Source organism: Lampetra fluviatilis, unplaced genomic scaffold (assembly GCF_964198595.1).
Source record: "Lampetra fluviatilis unplaced genomic scaffold, kcLamFluv1.1 SCAFFOLD_1067, whole genome shotgun sequence".
NCBI classification, from domain to species: domain Eukaryota; kingdom Metazoa; phylum Chordata; class Hyperoartia; order Petromyzontiformes; family Petromyzontidae; genus Lampetra; species Lampetra fluviatilis.
Genome location: NW_027621192.1, coordinates 2,883 through 24,351, shown reverse-complemented (window position 1 = coordinate 24,351; position 21,469 = coordinate 2,883). Strand labels below are relative to the sequence as shown.

The window sequence follows — 21,469 nt, the reverse complement described above, 5'->3', positions numbered from 1 at the left end:
GTAACTTGCTGGCTTGTGGGATGGGTGGCTGTCTGTCTGCGGGGATGGCTGTCTGTCTGCGGGGATGGCTGTCTGTCTGCGGGGATGGCTGTCTGTCTGCGGGGATGGCTGTCTGTCTGCGGGGATGGCTGTCTGTCTGCGGGGATGGCTGTCTGTCTGCGGGGATGGCTGTCTGTCTGCGGGGATGGCTGTCTGTCTGCGGGGATGGCTGTCTGTCTGCGGGGATGGCTGTCTGTCTGCGGGGATGGCTGTCTGTCTGCGGGGATGGCTGTCTGTCTGCGGGGATGGCTGTCTGTCTGCGGGGATGGCTGTCTGTCTGCGGGGATGGCTGTCTGTCTGCGGGGATGGCTGTCTGTCTGCGGGGATGGCTGTCTGTCTGCGGGGATGGCTGTCTGTCTGCGGGGATGGCTGTCTGTCTGCGGGGATGGCTGTCTGTCTGCGGGGATGGCTGTCTGTCTGCGGGGATGGCTGTCTGTCTGCGGGGATGGCTGTCTGTCTGCGGGGATGGCTGTCTGTCTGCGGGGATGGCTGTCTGTCTGCGGGGATGGCTGTCTGTCTGCGGGGATGGCTGTCTGTCTGCGGGGATGGCTGTCTGTCTGCGGGGATGGCTGTCTGTCTGTGGGGATGGCTGTCTGTCTGCGGGGATGGCTGTCTGTCTGCGGGGATGGCTGTCTGTCTGTGGGGATGGCTGTCTGTCTGCGGGGATGGCTGTCTGTCTGCGGGGATGGCTGTCTGTCTGCGGGGATGGCTGTCTGTCTGTGTGGGTAGCTGTCTGTCTGTGTGGGTGGCTGGCTGTCTGTGTGGCTGGAGAGAGAGAGAGCTTGGCTGGAATCTGCCTGTTTGTCTGGAATTGTGAGGAGGAAGGTGGAGGGAGGGAGTCAGCCCCCAAGTGTCAGGTTACACATTGTGCATTCCAGTCTCATCCAACTCCCCAGCCCTCCACACACACACATCGACACACACACATCGACACACACACATCCACACACACACATCCACACACACACACATCCAACTCCCCAGCCCTCCACACACACACACATCGACACACACACATCCAAACAGACACATCCACACACACACACATCCAACTCCCCAGCCCTCCACACACACACATACACACACACATCCACACAAACGCAGACATACATACACGCGTACACACACACACACTTACACGCAAGCACACGTTTGCACCGGCAGAGTCCATAGAGTAATACAAACAAAGACAAAGGTTCCCCTTATAGCCCTTACCAGATTCTTGTGGCAAGTGCTGTTAGCGAGCACCTATTAAGGCCGGCAAGGCACACGAGGTGGGTGGGTGGGTGTGTATTAAGTTTGTGTTTTCATGCATTTGCGTTACAAGTGCATTTGTGCGCGAGCACGTGCCTGTGGACGCTGTGTGCGTGTTGATTGGCCGGGTAGCTCAGCGGTAGAGCAAGCGGCTCACAGGCGGAAAGGAGTTCAAGTCCCGGTCGGGGTGTTGCGTCGGCCCATCATCCTTCCAGGGTCAATAAAACGAGTACCACTTTTGTGGGCAAGTCAACGGCGGTTCGTCTACGGATTGACCCCCCCCCCCCGCCGCCCCCCCCTCCATAGGAATGTGGAATTTCCATCACTGGCTCAGACTTTAAGCAAGAGATGAGCACCAATGCATAAATGCTCATTTCAGCAGGAAATCACTTTGGCTTTGTGTGTGCATATGCTTGTGTACACGTGCTTGCGTACACGTGTGTACGTGTGTACGTGCTTGTGTACACGTGTGTAAGTGTGGGCATTTATGTGCGTGCACGTGACAATAATTGTAGAGAAGCGTGCTTATGGACGCGGGTGTGTGTGTGTACGTGTATTTGTATTTTTTATGTGGGAGCGGTGGCGCAGTGGTTAGCACTACAAACCCAGCCGCCCGTCTTCGATTCCCCGCTCAAGTACAACATCGGTAACGAACTTCTGAACCGATCCTGGGTCTCCCCTAGGTTGACTCGGCCTTAAATCAGTTCCTGGTACGGTGAGCAACGATCAGCACCGGAGAGGCAAAGGGGGCCAAGGGCGTGGTCCTGGCTACACCACCCGGCCATGTGCCGTGCGCCTTAATAGGCGCTTGCTAACAACATTTGTGCCAACAGTCTGTTAAAGCTACGGTCTTTGTGTTTGTCTAAATGTGCTTGCATGCAAGTGCGACTGCCCGCGTGTTCGTGTTCGGTCAGGAACGGAGGGGACGAGCGGCGGACCCCAATCTCGGACGAGCCGAGCGAAAGTCACCCTGGGGGTGGCTGGCGAGGGGGAAATGTCGAACCGACGGAGAGAATCCATACGGGCAGGAAAGTGACGACGATCGTGGACACCACCAGGGCAGAGACCGCGAGTCGGGCCGAGATAGCGGACTTAACAAACCATTCAACTAAACTGTTGTTTATTTGAACCAGGTAAGGCCCTACTCAGATATTAGCTGTTTTTTCAGAAGCCACCTGGCCACAAATGACAGCTCAACGAAGTGGCTCATCATCACGTGGAAATATGTAGCGGCCAAAATCCTCTAAACGCGCGCTGATTCTAAATGTGGAGGGAAAAATCGGAGGACCTGGAGAAAAATTTACATGACCGCGGGGAGAGAGAAAAACTCCAAATATACAGCAGGCTTCAGGGCCAGGATCGAACCCACGACTTCCTGTATACCAGGCAAGGTAGTTAACATCCCGCCACCGCGACGAGATGAGAAGCGGTGACCCAGTGGACGTGGCGATGATGGGCCAGGCCAGGGGAAGTGAGACCGCGCAAGAGTGGAATAACGCCAGGAATTAGAATTGTGTACGTGTGTGTTGTTTATGTCCGCGCGTGTGCGTGTATGTACACAAGTTATTTTGTGCGAGAACGTGTGTGCGCGGGCATGTCTAGGAGGCTGATCGTGAAGGACGCTACTTGGGCAGATTTGGAGGCAGTCGCCCCTCCTGCAACAACGGAGGGCAGAGGAGCGACGCTCACATCAACGAGCAGAGCGCCGGGCGGCTAACGCAGCGAGCTGGCACAGCGGGGAGCACAGTTGGCGTATCTGCCAGTCATCTCAGTCAGTCGACCCATAAAACACAGCGTGACCTCCTGCCAGCAGCGAGCCTTTGACACTTGGCGTGACAGCCTCAAAGTGCACCCAGCCTGGCACAAGCGCTGCGGTGACGTCACCGTGACTAACTGGCGAATGGCAGCCGTTGTTGTTGTTGGTGACGTGGTGACGGTGTGCGACCGTGGGCCTGCGTGACGGCACATGTGCGCGCGTGTGACTGTGTTACCTGTTTGATACACTGCAGCCGGTCGTTGGTCTGCTGAATGTGCCTGTCCATGGAGGTCATGGTGTTCCGGTGTACCGCTCACACCACCACCACCACCATCGCAACCGCCTGCAACAGCAACAGCGGCAAACAGCAGCAACGCATGCGTCAGCACAACCGGCAGAACAACCACCACACAACAAGATGATCACACGCGGACGCACACACGCGCAGCCAGGGTAGGTGTTCACATTACAGCCATCAGTGGCACTCAGAAAACACAACTCCCTCCCTCTCCCACTCACTCCCTCCCTCTCCCTAAAACCCATCCAAAGGAGAATGCCCTGCAGAAGGAAAAAAAACATTATGAATCCCAGATTCCCTGAGCGAGGAGGAGGGGGAGGAGGGGTCTGGGTGGTGGGGGGGGGTGCGATGTGCAGAGAGAGAGAGGGAATGGAGGCTGGGGTGAGGAGGGGGGGCAGTTATTCTGCAGGGGTGATGATCGGGGAGTGAGGGGGAGGAGGACGAGGAGGAGGAGGGATGCTCTCTCTCTCTCATGCTCGGAGATCCGCGCAAAGGAAGATTTTGGCTCCGGGCGATGGTTCGAGCGCAACGGGCTGAGACGTGTGCGTGCGAGTTTTGTGAGCGATGGCTGCTCGCACATTCACACACGCACGTTCACACGCACGCACACACACACACGCGCACACACACACGCGTGCACACACGCACACACACACACGCACACACACGCGCACACACACGCACACACACGCACACACACACGCACACACACACGCGCACACGCGCACACACGCGCACACACACGCGCACACACGCGCACACACACGCGCACACACGCGCACACACACGCACACACTACTTAGACTCTCCAACGTACAGGCGCACACACCTGGACTCACATGCTCCCTCAAACCCCTGACTCACACCTTCTGCTCATACGCACCGACTCACACACAGATACGTACACACACTCAAGCGTACATACTTACAATCACATGCAGACTCGCACACACATACGTACACACCTATACGTACATACTTACTCACAATCACACGCAGACTCACACAATCACACACACGTACACTCATACAGAGAGCACACATATAAAGCCTTTGACAGACTTTTGGGGCAAGCGCTGTTAGCGTGCACCTATTAAATCATGGACACACACGTACATTTATCCGGACGCAAACTTCAATCAATGTGCACACACATTTACACGGACACAAATTTCGACACACACTACTACTGACACTCGCACGCTCGCACACAGACACACGTATACTCACAAACATTGTTGTCATTACGCTCGTTTACCCAGGAAAGCCTCGCCGACTCCCATGACATGTTCTCAAGAGGACCCTGCCATGTTCCCGCAGTGTAGGAGCGGGGACGATAGCCACTGTGTGTAATCCCCATTGAGTCACTTGCGGTGTCATCTTGTAAAAGTTCGCCAAAATCTGGGACCGGGACATCGGCAGGCGCACGGCGACACGACTCTTTCGAATGACGCCACAGGCTCATGTAGCGTCCGCTGCCAAGCACGTGGGCGGTGTCATTTTTTAGGGTTATTAAGCGGGGGGGGGGGGGCCTGCTGGTGTTCGAACCACACCAAGGGGCACGCGCTACCGCTGTGCCGCGTCACCACCCCCTGTCGCCCAGCACCCACGCAAAAAACAAAGACCCCCCCCGTGTGGCATTAACAGACTGTAGGGGCAAGTGCTGTTAGCGAGCACCTATGAAGGCCGACATGGCACACGAGGGGGTGGGTGGCCAGCACCACGCCCGACCGCCTTTGTCTCCCCCAGTGGCGATGTTTATACATCGCACCGGGTACTCGTTTGAGGCTGAGTCAACATAGGGGAGGCCCAGGGCTGGTTCAATTAAATCGTCACTGGAGTTGGCCGTGAGCGGGAATCGAACCCGGGTCGCCAGGTTTGTAGCACAGCGCGCTAACCGCTGCACCACCGCTCCCCACAGTACTCACACACTCACTCACACACTCACACACACTCACACACTCACACACACACTCACACACACACTCACACACACTCAGACACACACTCAGACACATACACTCACACACACTCACACACACTCACACACACACACTCACACACTCACTCACTCACACTCACTCACTCACATACAGTCACACACACAGTCACTCACACACTCACACACACTCACACACACTCACCGCTTTCCACGCCGTTCCCTGCTCCCTACACGTCTATAGGTTTCGGAATGCCAAGGCCACGAGTCTGCCGGCAATCACGACCGATTGATAGGCGACACAGGGCAGCTGCGATTTATTTAACGAGTAAAATTTACAATTTCGCCGTGCCATGCACACACACTTACACACACACGCTTACACACACACACACACGCTTACACACACACGCTTACACACACACACACACGCTTACACACACGCTTACACACACACACTTACACACACACACGCTTACACACACACACACACGCGCTTACACACACGCTTACACACACACACACACGCTTACACACGCACACACACACGCTTACACACGCACACACGCTTACACACACACACTTACACACACACACTTACACACACACACACGCTTACACACACACACACACACGCTTACACACACACACACACGCTTACACACACACACTTACACACACACACACACGCTTACACACACACACACACGCTTACACACACACACACGCTTACACACACACACACACACGCTTACACACACACACGCTTACACACACACACACACACACGCTTACACACACACACGCTTACACACACGCTTACACACACACACACACACGCTTACACACACACACACACGCTTACACACACACACACGCTTACACACACACACTTACACACACACACACACGCTTACACACACACACACACGCTTACACACACACACACGCTTACACACACACACACACACGCTTACACACACACACGCTTACACACACACACACACACGCTTACACACACACACACACGCTTACACACACACACGCTTACACACACGCTTACACACACACACACACGCTTACACACACACGCTTACACACACACACACACGCATATTCTCATGCACTCATGCACACACACTTAAAAACACATTTGCACACACTGTGCTGCACACATCCATACACACTCACGTACACTCTTTCACTTGTGCAAAAGGCATAAAAAAACCCCGTGGAGTCCTCTTCAGGCTGTTGGGGCAAGTGTCGTTAGCCAGCACCAAAGAAGGCCGACGGTCCAGCGGCGCACGAGGGGGTGGGTGGCCTGCACCACGCACGGCCGTGGTTTATGAGTGTGTGTCTTTGCACACACTCACACACTTACACACACACTCATACAACAACAACAACCGCCATTCGCCACTAAGTGGCGGTGACGTCACCACGACGCTTGTGCCAGGCCATGTGCACCTTGAGGCCACGTGAAGTGTCGAACGCCCGCTGGCAGGAGGTCACGAGGCAGACCCAGGTGCCACGGGTCGACTGACCGAGATGACCGAGATGACTGGCTGATGCACCACCTGTGCCCCCTACTGTACCAACTTGCTGTGCTTTAGCCACCCGGCGCTCCGCTCGTTGTTGTGAGCGTCGCTCCTCCGCCCTCCGTTGTTGTTGGAGGGCGACTGCCTCCAACTGCCCAGTAGCGTCCTTCACGAGCCTCCTCCACAGAGGCCGATCTTGACACCGCTGGTACCAGTCATCGGCAAGTCCACTCAGCTCCACATCCTCCTGTACCACATCACTCCATCTCTTCTCTAGCCCGTGCCGCGCCCGTTTAGCCCCCTCGATCCGGCCGAACAAAAGCTGTTTAGGCATGCGGTGGCTGGGCATGCGGGTTACATGACCCAGCCAATGCAGCCTTGCCTGCCGGAGGAGCAACAACCGCCATTCGCCACTAAGTGGCGGTGACGTCACCACGACGCTTGTGCCAGGCCATGTGCACCTTGAGGCCACGTGAAGTGTCGAACGCCCGCTGGCAGGAGGTCACGGGGCAGACCCAGGTGCCACGGGTCGACTGACCGAGATGACCGAGATGACTGGCTGATGCACCACCTGTGCCCCCTACTGTGCCAACTTGCTGTGCTTTAGCCACCCGGCGCTCCGCTCGTTGTTGTGAGCGTCGCTCCTCCGCCCTCCGTTGTTGTTGGAGGGCGACTGCCTCCAACTGCCCAGTAGCGTCCTTCACGAGCCTCCTCCACTGAGGCCGATCTTGACACCGCTGGTACCAGTCATCGGCAAGTCCACTCAGCTCCACGTCCTCCTGTACCACATCACTCCATCTCTTCTCTAGCCCGTGCCGCGCCCGTTTAGCCCCCTCGATCCGGCCGAACAAAAGCTGTTTAGGCACGCGGTGGCTGGGCATGCGGGCTACATGACCCAGCCAACGCAGCCTTGCCTGCCGGAGGAGCTCACTGATGGGACTTTGCCCAGATCTTTCAAGGACTTGTGAGCTCCTCACACAATCCAGCCTGGTCAAACCCAGGATGGATCGTAGGCAGGCCAGCCTAAATGTTTCCAACCGGCGAAGATGCTCCACTAGGGGGGTCCACGTTTCGCAAGCGTAGAGAAGGGAGGGAATGACCGTGGCCGAGAAGACCTGAAGCTTCGTGCGGAGCGACAGACCAGGTAGCTTCCACACAGCGTTACGCAACCGATGAAAAGATATTGCCGCTCGACTGATTCGGAGTGAGACCTCTGCTGATAAACTGGAGCTGGTCATGAGCACACTGCCCAGGTATGGGAAACTCTCTACTCTCTCCACAACTGCCCCATCACCGATTGGGAGTTGTGGGGGCGGAGTGCCCGATGGTACAAAATACCCAGGCAGGTGCTTAGTTTTGGTGGGGCTGATGGTAAGGCCCCACCTCTTAGTGGCACACTCCAGCCTCAGCAGCAGCGTCTCCAACTCCTCTTCTGAATGAGCAGCTATTACCAAATCATCGGCATACATAACGTGGTTGACCAATAGGGAGCCATCCCTTGATCGCACCCGGGCGTCGATCAGCCTCCCATTATATCTGTACCAAATGGTAATTCCCCCGGTACAGCTATTGAAGGCTTCACGAACTACGCAGTCGAAATAGATGTTAAATAATGTGGGAGCCAGAGGACATCCCTGTCGCACCCCAAGGTGTACAGGGAAAGGCTCCGACTCCCGGCCACGTAGTTTTACCCGGGCCCGCTCACCATCATGAAGGTCCTTAATGATCGTGAGCAGAGGGTCAGGGACTCCGAAAGCACGAAGAACAACCCAGAGCCCAGTCCTACTGATGGTATCATAGGCCTTGACCAGGTCAATAAAGCAGAGATGTAGGTCTTTTTGGAATTCCCTACACCTCTGCTGTAGCAGACGGACAGAAAATATGGCATCTGTGCAGGACCGCCCTTTCCTGAAACCACATTGGGGCTCCGCAAGCCTCTCCTCAGCATGCCTAGCAAGGCGATGTTGAATAATCCTTGCCAGGACCTTACCCGGCACACTGAGGAGTGAGATGCCCCTGTAGTTGTTACAGTCTGTGCGGTCCCCCTTCTTAAAGAGGGGGACCACCAGGAGGAGCTCACACATACACACACACACACTCACTCACACTCATACACACACACACTCATACACACACTCATACAAAGCAAAGATCCCCCGTATAGCCTTAACAGACTGGAGGGGCAAGTGCTGTTAGCGAGCACCTATGAAGGCCGAAACGGTACACGAGGGGGTGGGTGGCCAACACCACGCCCGACCGCCTTTGTTTACCCAGTGGCGATGTTTACACACCGCACCAGGTACTCATTTAAGGCTGAATCGACCTAGGGGAGGCCCAAGACCGGTTCAGATATTCACAACTATTTATTGCTTGTGAGCAGGAATCAAAATCGGGTCGCCAGGTTCGTAGTGCAGCCTGCTAAAGCTCAAATACACACTCGTACAAACACAGATCGACACACAAACCTTCCTGTACACACATAACCACGTCGTTATACGTCCTGTACACATACAACCACGTGTATCAGCCACACACACAGACGCACTCTATACAGGTTACACATACAACCACGTGTATCAGCCACACACACAGACACACTCTATACAGGTTACACATACAACCACGTGTATCAGCCACACACACAGACGCACTCTATACAGGTTACACATACAACCACGTGTATCAGCCACACACACAGACACACTCTATACAGGTTACACATACAACCACGTGTATCAGCCACACACACAGACGCACTCTATACAGGTTACACATACAACCACGTGTATCAGCCACACACACAGACGCACTCTATACAGGTTATACATACAACCACGTGTATCAGCCACACACACAGACGCACTCTATACAGGTTACACATACAACCACGTGTATCAGCCACACACACAGACACACTCTATACAGGTTATACATACAACCACGTGTATCAGCCACACACACAGACACACTCTATACAGGTTACACATACAACCACGTGTATCAGCCACACACACAGACACACTCTATACAGGTTATACATACAACCACGTGTATCAGCCACACACACAGACGCACTCTATACAGGTTACACATACAACCACGTGTATCAGCCACACACACAGACACACTCTATACAGGTTATACATACAACCACGTGTATCAGCCACACACACAGACGCACTCTATACAGGTTACACATACAACCACGTGTATCAGCTACACACACAGACACACTCTATACAGGTTACACATACAACCACGTGTATCAGCTACACACACAGACACACTCTATACAGGTTACACATACAACCACGTGTATCAGCTACACACACAGACACACTCTATACAGGTTATACATACAACCACGTGTATCAGCCACACACACAGACACACTCTATACAGGTTACACATACAACCACGTGTATCAGCTACACACACAGACACACTCTATACAGGTTATACATACAACCACGTGTATCAGCCACACACACAGACACACTCTATACAGGTTACACATACAACCACGTGTATCAGCCACACACACAGACACACTCTATACAGGTTACACATACAACCACGTGTATCAGCCACACACACAGACGCACTCTATACAGGTTATACATACAACCACGTGTATCAGCCACACACACAGACGCACTCTATACAGGTTACACATACAACCACGTGTATCAGCCACACACACAGACGCACTCTATACAGGTTACACATACAACCACGTGTATCAGCCACACACACAGACGCACTCTATACAGGTTATATATACGGGGACAGAGTGAGTGGTGAAGTGGTGACACTTTAAAGGCTCTGGGTCCGATTCCTGACCCGGGCGAATCTGTATGTTCTCTCCCCCCGTCCTGAAATTGGCTTCCTCCAGGTGCTCTGGTTTCCTCCCATACAATGCAACCCGGCATCAGCCCAAACCCCCAAAACACTCACAAAAAATACCCCGCTAATGACTCAGTGGGGTCCGTGCATGGCAACGTTGTCTGCCCGCTGCGACGCACAATTGGCAGGACCCTCCTGAAAAGCGGAGCCGAGACTCGGTGAGGCCTTCCGGGATGAACGAGCCGAATTGTAACATTGACAATCAATTCACATTCGCGTATTTTTTGTGTTACTTTTACTTGCACGAGTTATTCTAATCGTGAAACCAACTTCTCCCGCGACAACCCCCGCCCGAGAGTTATCTTGGGGCTGCTCGAACGAGGGGAGAGGTCTTTTCACGTCTCCACCTCCTCCAAGTCTCGGTGTTGATTTTGGGCCTCGTTTCGTTATTTTATTGTTTTCACTCGACGATGATCGGTGTGGGGGGGGTGTGGAGGAATTCCTCTCGCGTGTGCTGCGTCCGTGGCGATTTTCAACTCATCTCGATTGAAAATTCATTTCTTTTTCGAGCGGTTTTTGGTGTTTTGTTTGCTGTCGCCAGCTGGCCACGTACGGTGCAAAAGAAGTTGTCTATCTCTGCGTACGTAGAGACAAAGGTACCCTGATAGACAGTCGGGGCAAGTGCCGTTAGCGAGCACCTACGAAGGCCGGCACGGCACACGAGGGGGTGGGTGGCCAGCACCACGCCCGACCGCCTTTGTCTCCCTAGTGGCAATGTTTACAGACCGCACCAGGTACTCATTTGAGGCTGAGTCGACCTAGGGGAGGCCCGGGACCGGTTCAGATAATCGTCACTGTTGTTGGCCGCGAGTGGGAATTGAACCCGGCTCGCCAGGTTCATAGCGCAGTGTAGCGCTAACCGCTACACCACCGCTCCCCACACATACACACAGCACACACACACATGCATGCACACAAACACACATGCACGCACGCACACACACGGGCGCCTTGTATGCGCAGCACGCACGCCGCTCGCTCTCTTTGTCAATACCTGTTAGTGTTCAGCAGTCACCAAATCAGGCTGCTTAACTCCCCTCCGCCCCTCCCCCTCACCTCCCACCCACACGCCCTGATCCCCCCCCTACCACCCCCACCACCACCACCGTCACCGCGAGAAGAGAAATGAGACGCAGCAACCACCGCTACCTCCTCCCCTCGCCAACCCCTCAACCCTCTCACTCACTCACACCCCAACCCTCTCACTCACTCACTCACACCCCAACCCCCTTACTCACTCACACCCCAACCCTCTCACTCACTCACTCACACCCCAACCCCCTTACTCACACACTCACTCACTCACACCCCAACCCTCTCACTCACTCACTCACACCCCAACCCTCTCACTCACACACTCACTCACTCACACCCAACCCTCTTACTCACTCACACCCCAACCCTCTCACTCACTCACTCACACCCCAACCCCCTTACTCACACACTCACTCACTCACTCACACCCCAACCCTCTCACTCACTCACACCCCAACCCTCTCACTCACACACTCACTCACTCACACCCAACCCACTCACTCACACACTCACACCCCAACCCCCTTACTCACACACTCACTCACTCACACCCAACCCTCTCACTCACTCACTCACACCCCAACCCCCTTACTCACTCACTCACACCAACCCCAACCCTCTCACACACACACTCACACCCCAACCCTCTCACTCACTCACACACTCACTCACACACTCACCCCAACCCTCTCACACACACACTCACACCCCAACCCTCTCACTCACACACTCACTCACTCACACACTCACCCCAACCCTCTCACTCACTCACTCACACCCCAACCCCCTTACTCACACACTCACTCACTCACAACCCAACCCTCTCACTCACTCACTCACACCCCAACCCCCTTACTCACACACTCACTCACTCACTCACACCAACCTCAACCCTCTCACTCACTCACTCACACCAACCCCAACCCTCTCACACACACACTCACACCCCAACCCTCTCACTCACTCACACACTCACTCACAACCCAACCCTCTCACTCACTCACTCACACCCCAACCCCCTTACTCACACACTCACTCACTCACAACCCAACCCTCTCACTCACTCACTCACACCCCAACCCTCTCACTCACACACTCACTCACTCACTCACACACTCACCCCAACCCTCTCACACACACACTCACTCACTCACACACTCACCCCAACCCTCTCACACACACACTCACACCCCAACCCTCTTACTCACACACTCTCACACTCACACCCCAACCCTCTTACTCACACACTCACTCACTCACACCCCAACCCTCTTACTCACACACTCACTCACACACCAACCCCAACCCTCTCACTCACACACTCACACACTCACACCCCAACCCTCCTACTCACACACTCACTCACACCAACCCCAACTCTCTTACTGTGTGGGGTTTGGGTTTGTGTGTGTGTGTGGGTGGGGTGTGTGTGGGGCGTGTGTGTGGGTGGGGTGTGTATGTGCCGGGTGTGTGTGTAGGGTGTGTGTGTGTGGTGTGTGTGGGTGGGGTGTGTGTGGGGTGTGGGGGTGGGTGTGTGGGGGTGTGCGTGGGGGTGTGTGTGTGTGGGGTGTGGGGGTGTGGGGTGTGGGGGTGTGTGTGTGGGGGGTGTGTGTGTGGGGCGTGTGTGTGTGGGGTGTGTATGTGCCGGGTGTGTGTGTAGGGTGTGTGTGTGTGGGGTGTGTGTGTGTGTGGTGTGTGTGTGTATATATACAGTGTCTGTGTGTATCTGTGTGTGTGGTGGGGAGCGGTAGTGTAGTGGTTAGCGCGCTGGACTGCGAACCTGGCCACTCGGGGTCGTATGTGCGGTGTGTATCTGTCCGTGTGTGTCTGTGTGTGTCTGTCTGCCTGTGTGACCACTCTGCCTGTGGTGTGAGTGAGCTGTCGTAATAAGGGTGGGGGCTGAGAAGCCACGGGGGGAGGAGAGGGAGGCAGGGAGCGATGGAGAGGGAGGGGAGCGATGGAGAGGGAGGCAGGGAGCGATGGAGAGGGAGGCAGGGAGCGATGGAGAGGGAGGCAGGGAGCGATGGAGAGGGAGGCAGGGAGCGATGGAGAGGGAGGCAGGGAGCGATGGAGAGGGAGGCAGGGAGCGATGGAGAGGGAGGCAGGGAGCGATGGAGAGGGAGGCAGGGAGCGATGGAGAGGGAGGCAGGGAGCGATGGAGAGGGAGGCAGGGAGCGATGGAGAGGGAGGGGAGCGATGGAGAGGGAGGCAGGGAGCGATGGAGAGGGAGGCAGGGAGCGATGGAGAGGGAGGCAGGGAGCGATGGAGAGGGAGGCAGGGAGCGATGGAGAGGGAGGCAGGGAGCGATGGAGAGGGAGGCAGGGAGCGATGGAGAGGGAGGCAGGGAGCGATGGAGAGGGAGGCAGGGAGCGATGGAGAGGGAGGCAGGGAGCGATGGAGAGGGAGGCAGGGAGCGATGGAGAGGGAGGCAGGGAGCGATGGAGAGGGAGGCAGGGAGCGATGGAGAGGGAGGCAGGGAGCGATGGAGAGGGAGGCAGGGAGCGATGGAGAGGGAGGCAGGGAGCGATGGAGAGGGAGGCAGGGAGCGATGGAGAGGGAGGGGAGCGATGGAGAGGGAGGCAGGGAGCGATGGAGAGGGAGGCAGGGAGCGATGGAGAGGGAGGGGAGCGATGGAGAGGGAGGGGAGCGATGGAGAGGGAGGCAGGGAGCGATGGAGAGGGAGGGGAGCGATGGAGAGGCAGGGAGCGATGGAGAGGGAGGCAGGGAGCGATGGAGAGGGAGGGGAGCGATGGAGAGGGAGGGGAGCGATGGAGAGGCAGGGAGCGATGGAGAGGGAGGCAGGGAGCTATGGAGAGGGAGGCAGGGAGCGATGGAGAGGGAGGCAGGGAGCGATGGAGAGGGAGGGGAGCGATGGAGAGGCAGGGAGCGATGGAGAGGGAGGCAGGGAGCTATGGAGAGGGAGGCAGGGAGCGATGGAGAGGGAGGGGAGCGAGAGCAGCAGATGTAATCACAGGCAAGAGAAGATGGTGCTCTCTCTGTTCCACACACGCACACACGCACGCAAAGACAAAGACCACCTGTATAGCCTTGAACATACTGCCGGGGCAAGTGCTGTCAGCGCGGCACGCGAGTGGGTGGGTAGCACCACGCCCGGCCGTATTTGTCTCCGCAGTGGCGATGTTTACACATCGCACCTGATAACCATTTGAGGATTTGAGGCCGAGTCGACTTATGGGGGGGGGGGGGGAGGCCCAGGACCGGTTCAGATATTTGTCACCGATGTTGGGGGCCAGGAGCGCAGCGCGCTAACCACTGCACCACCGCTCCACACGCAGACACACACACGCGGCGAATCATATCGCGTGTGAGCAGACGGGTAAGCAGGCTGGGTGGGCAATGCAGAGTGAGTGTGTGTCTGAGTGTGTGTGTGAGTGTCTGAGTGTGTGTGTGAGTGTGTGTGTGTCTGAGTGTGTGTGTGAGTGTGTGTGTGAGTGTGTGTGTGTTTACTCGACGATCAATTAATTAAACGGCCCAGAACTCCGACGCAGAGAATACTTATGAGGCCAATGTGTGTGTGTGAGAGTGTGAGTGTGTGTGTGAGTGTGTGTGACACATTACACGCGCCACTCGTGCACACACACACACTCACCAACACACCAACACACTCACCAACACACCAACACACTAACCAACACAGACTCTCACTCACCAACACGCTCACCAACACACCAACACACTCACCAACACACCAATACACTAACCAACACAGACTCTCACTCACCAACACGCTCACCAACACACCAACACACTCACCAACACACCAACACACTCACCAACACACCAACACACTAACCAACACAGACTCTCACTCACCAACACGCTCACCAACACACCAACACACTCACCAACACACCAACACACTAACCAGCACAGACTCTCACTCACCAACACGCTCACCAACACACTCTCTCACACACTCACCAACACAGACTCTCACTCACCAACACACACACCAACACTCACCAACACAGACTCTCACTGACCAACACACACACCAACACACCAACACACTAACCAACACAGATTCTCACTCACCAACACACTCACGCACACACTCACCAACACAAAGTCACTCACGCACACACTCACCAACACAGACTCTCACTCACCAACACGCTCACCACCACACTCACCAACACAGACTCCCACACACCACACTCACCAACACCACTCTCTCACTCACCAACACGCTCACCAACACACTCTCTCACTCACCAACACGCTCACCAACACACCAATGCATACACACGCTCAACTCATAGGACTCACGCTCCCCCCGAATAGCCTCGCTGTTAGCGAGCACCTATGATGGCCAGCACCACACTCGGCCCCACCACGCACACACGCACACACACGCACACACGCACACACACGCGCACACACGCACACACACGCACACCTACGAGCACACACGCACAGCTACGCGCACACACGCACACCTACGCGCACACACGCACACCTACGCGCACACACGCACAGCTACGCGCACACACGCACAGCTACGCGCACACACGCACACCTACGCGCACACACACGCATCGCCACATGCCAAGCCGTGCTCAGGCTATCGGAGCCGGTGCCATTCGCGACACCGGCGGGGGGAAGGGCGTGAGCGCCCGACCGTCTTTGTCTCTCTCCGCGGTGGCCTGCGGCCTTCATACATATTCTGTTGTTCGCATCGTGGTGGGTGGTGAAGGCGTGGGCGTGGGGGCTGGCGGGGTTGAGCGGCGGCGCCGATGCAGATAACGCGAGAGGCGCCGCTGCTGCTGCTGCCGCTGCTGCACCGAGCCAAGTCGGCGGTGGTGGTGAGGGGCTGCCTCGGTGCGATTGTCCACGATGCGGGTAGAGAGGGGCGGCGGTGGGCGGAATGGAGGGAGTGGGGGTGTGGGTGGGGGGTGTGTATGTGTGTGGATGGGTGTGTGTGTGTGGGAGTGTGTGTGGGAGTGCGTGTGGGTGTGTGCGTGTGGGTGGGTGGGTGGGTGCGTGCGTGCGGGGTTGTGAGTGGGTGTGTGTGTGTGGGCGTGTGTGGGTGCGTGTGGGTGTGTGGAGTTGTGCGTGTGTGTGGGTGGGTGTCTGTGGATGTGTCTGTGGGTGTGTGTCTGTGGGTGTGGGTGTGTGGGTGTGTGTGTGTGCGTCTGTAGGTGTGTGTGGGTTTGTGTGGGGGTGTATGTGTGGGTGTGTGTGGGTTTGTGTGGGGGTGTGCGTGGGTGTGTGTGGTGTGAGTGTGGGGGTGTGCGTGGTACCTGTAAGACTGCTGGTTTAGTATGGGTGCCGTGTAAACCACATGGCACCCGCACCCCACCGCGCCAGGCACACCACTCAGGAAAGCTCCTAGCAGACACAACGCAGCCACGACCACTCTCATTAACAACACAAAGAGACAGATCCCCGTGTAACCTCTCAGAGTTCGAGGGCAAGTGCTGTTGCTGACAGAACCACACCTGGCCGCCTTTGTCACCCCAATTATGATGGCACACCACCCCACACTCACCACACACACCCACCCCACCATGCACCCACACCACACCACACTCACCAACACACACACCCACGCCACCATGCACACCACACCACACTCACCAACACACACACCCACCATGCACCCACCCCACACTCCCCAACACACACACACACCCACCATGTACACCACACCACACTCACCAACACACACACCCACCATGTACACCACACCACACTCACCAATACACACACACCCACCATGTACACCACACCACACCACACTCACCAACACACACACCCACCATGCACACCACACCACACTCACCAACACACACACCCACCATGCACACCACACCACACTCACCAACACACACACCCACCATGCACACCACACCACACTCGTGCACCATCGTGGACATCCCGTCAGCGAACTAAAAACTAAACTAATTAGACGACTTTATTTTATTTTACCAGGCAAGGCACACTGAGCTATGTAGCTATTTTTTTCAGAAGCGACCTGTCCACAAGTGAAAACGGAGTGGCGTATCTTGTGGACATTTGTAACAACCACAGACTCTGAAGACGCGATGTTCATTCCAAACGTGGAGCGGGAAAACCGGAGGACCCGGAGAAAAATACACGCGACCACGGGGAGAGAGACTCGCAAACACAGCAGGCGTTACAGGATCAGGAGATCGAACCCACGACCTCCTGCATGCCGGGCGAGGTAGTTCAAATCTCGCCACCACGGCGTCCCGAGCACTACAATTACAGTCGACAATGAAGCCTGTGTCGGTCTCTAACCAATATTGTTACAATGACAGTAAAGGAATAATTACATTAACGAGTCCGTTAATTAAACCCCCATTGCCTGCGTCTGGAAACTACGCATTTGCATATTCCGACTCCACACACAGACACACACAGACACGTTTATCCGCGCCAATTCCAACTGCTCAAATTACTGCCGCAGGTGAAACCTCCAATTAGCGCGGTTGGCTACGTACGGTGCGAAAGAAGTCCAACATCATGCGCACGTACAAGACCATCCCCCACCGTACACGTGCGGAGCAACGTGCAACCGGCCGCGTATTGACACCCCGCTCTCAATCCACTGCCTCGCTCTCAATCCACTGCCTCGCTCTCAATCCACTGCCTCGCTCTCAATCCACTGCCCCGCTCTCAATCCACTGCCCCGCTCTCAATCCACTGCTGGATGATGACCTCCCCCCCCCCTTGCCCCTTGCCGGCGGTGAGGTTGGGAGCACGCGTCACCGAGGTGGGTCAACGTGGCTCTGTCGTTCACGAGACGCGGCGCGTCAACTCGGCGCTTTGTCAGGCGCCGTGTGACGTCGCGGATCAGAGGCGCGGACGATTTGCCAGGAAAGCGGAACGGTAGAAGCTTGCCGAGCGCGTAGCGAAGTCAAGCGGGAAGGAGGAGGAGGAGGGGGGGGGAGTGAGATGCGCGCTGGGAATTGCACCGAGGGACAGGACGAGGAGGGCGCCACGGACGAGCGGACTGGCGCAAGGAAGAGACGTCACGGCGACTTGAATAAAAGTCAAAGGAATGAGCTGGTGGTGATGCGTTGGCAGCGGTGCACAAGCACAAACAACAGCAGCAGCAACACAACTCAACACAACCGTCACCAACAACGCAAATTGAGAACTCAAAATATAAAATAGGCAACGTTTCGGGTAATGACCCTTCTTCACAGTGCACACCTCTCCGGCCTCTCTATGCGCTGTGAATTTGGTCCGTTGCCGGATATGTCGCCTTTTACACACATATATAGAACACATATACAATATATATAACTGGCGACGAAGTGGCTTATAACGTGTACATTTATAGCAGCCAAACACTCCAAGCGCATGTTCATTCTAAATGTGTCTGGAAAAACCAGAAGGGGCCGGAGAAAAATCCACGCGACCCACGGGGAGAGAGACACGCAAAGTCCAAATATACAGCAGCAGGCGTCAGGGTCGGGGTCGAGCCCACGACCGCCCGTGTACCGGGCGAGGTGGTCAACATCTCGCAGCGCGCGAGAGGTGGTCGTGAAGACGTGTATCATCACGCATTATCTCTCCACTTAATCTCCGGCGCTCCCTCCCACCGCTCGCTCGGGCTCCCACGTGTCGCGATTGTAATGACACGAGAGGCGCGCACACACATGACACGAGAGGCGCGCACACACATGGCACGAGAGGCGCACACACACACAGCGACGACGGCGGGACGATTCCCCAGCTGGTTGGGAGTAGAGAGAGTTTGGGGGGAGGGGGGGTGCAAGTGGTTTATTTGTTTCAAGAGCGTCGATTATTAGAAGGCCGGCACGGCACACGAAGGATGGAGCCAGGAGTGACTTTAGTCAGCACCAAGCCTGGGCCGTCTCTGTCTCTGTCCTGGTGATATTTACACACACACACAATGCACCAGGTGCTCATTTGTGGTTGAGTCAACTTAGGGGAATGCCCAGGAAGGGTTCAGATATTACTTGGTCACTTGATCATTACGAAGGCTGGATGGATCTGCCCCCCCCAACCCCTGCGTCTCCCAGATCCCCCCTCCTGCCAACAGTGCCGGATTAAGCTCGTGCGAGGCCTACAGCATTTGTTATAAAGAAGCCCTAAATAAATAAATAAACACATATATTAAAACACACGAACTTTTCACTTGCATAGTTAAGTTATTGTATTTTTTTCATTTGCTATGCAGCCCAAATAATACGACAAATCGCTAACCTTAAGTTGAAGGCAGTATAGTACTATAGTAATAGAGCAAATGCTGAATCATTGACCCGGAATTGATAGCTTGAAAGCATTTAGCGCGGGGCCCTTGAAAGTGCGGGGCCCGTAGCTACATGTGTAGTAGCTACACGTGTAGTAGCTACACGTGTAGTAGCTACTACACGTGTAGTAGCTACTACACGTGTAGTAGCTACTACATGTGTAGTAGCTACTACATGTGTAGTAGCTACTACATGTGTAGTAGCTACTACACATGTAGCTACTACACATGTAGCTACTACACGTGTAGTAGCTACTACACGTGTAGTAGCTACTACACGTGTAGTAGCTACTACACGTGTAGTAGCTACTACACATGTAGCTACTACACGTGTAGTAGCTACTACACGTGTAGTAGCTACTACACGTGTAGTAGCTACTACACGTGTAGTAGCTACTACACGTGTAGTAGCTACTACATGTGTAGTAGCTACTACACATGTAGCTACTACTACATATGTCGCTACTTGTGCTACTGGGATAATCCGGCACAGACTCCCAACCCTCATTAACAAACGCCCCCCCCCCCCAACGCCACTCGCTGAAGTGTCACGATTCAGTGTCGATGCAAGTTGCTATTATTACGTCTTACATCGTGGTTAATGTAGCGGCCACTAGTGGCTGCAGGAGTCACGTGTGCCCATTGCACACCGCACATACACGCCGGTCAATGTTGATTCTGCACGCACGATTCCGCGCAAGTATCGTGGGGCAATGACATCGACCGACGAATCGGTATCAGCATTTTAACCGGCTGCTCCCTTTGGGCTGAGTCAACCTAAGGGAGGTCCGCGCCAGTGTTAAAGATACTGAATGCTAAATCGCGATGATCATAATGGCCTAGAGATCACACTTATGCAAACACGCACACACATTGAAACGTGTTTACACGAACAAACACACACGTATACATTCACACGCCCACACTCACATTTGTACAGACAAATATTTACACAAATGCATTTTGCAAATGCACTCATCTGCAGACACACTGACAGAAAACACAGATATTTACACGCACACACATACGCACGTTAACTTCAACAGGCAAAGTTCACGTACAAAAGACAAAGGTCCCCCATGTAGCCTTTTAACAGACCGTTGGGGGCAAGTGCTGTTGGTGAGCACGAATGAAGGCCAACACGGCCAGTGGGCAGTACCCCGCCCGGCTGCCTTTATCTCCCCCCAGTGCTGTTTCCACACCGAGTCAACCTAGAGGAGGCCCAGGACCGGTCACAGATATTTGTCACCGATGTCGGCTGCGGGCGGAAATCGAACTCGGGTCGCCGATTTTGCCGCACACCGCGCTAAAAACCACTGCACGGCCGCTCCCCGCGCACACACAGACACACACAGACACACAAGCAATCGCTCAAATATACTGCAGACGCACATTCACACAGATACATAAAGACATGCAACATTAGCGCGCGCGC

General features: G+C 55.2%; 1 protein-coding gene across 1 annotated transcript in view; it reads right to left on the bottom strand.

Annotated features, from left to right (window-relative positions):
• LOC144954919 (zinc finger MIZ domain-containing protein 1-like) overlaps positions 1 to 21,229 on the bottom strand; it is a gene marked incomplete at its 3' end in the record, with an annotated part of 28,432 nt that extends 7,203 nt beyond the window's left edge. Inside the window, exons 1-3 of the mRNA XM_078885296.1 lie at positions 21,133 to 21,229; positions 17,030 to 17,117; positions 3,285 to 3,392 (exon numbers count right to left, since the gene is read on the bottom strand). Coding sequence (XP_078741422.1) covers positions 3,285 to 3,344 — 60 coding nt within the window. The remainder of the gene's footprint in view (positions 1 to 3,284; positions 3,393 to 17,029; positions 17,118 to 21,132) is intronic.
• Between the last annotated feature and the right edge of the window lie 240 nt (positions 21,230 to 21,469).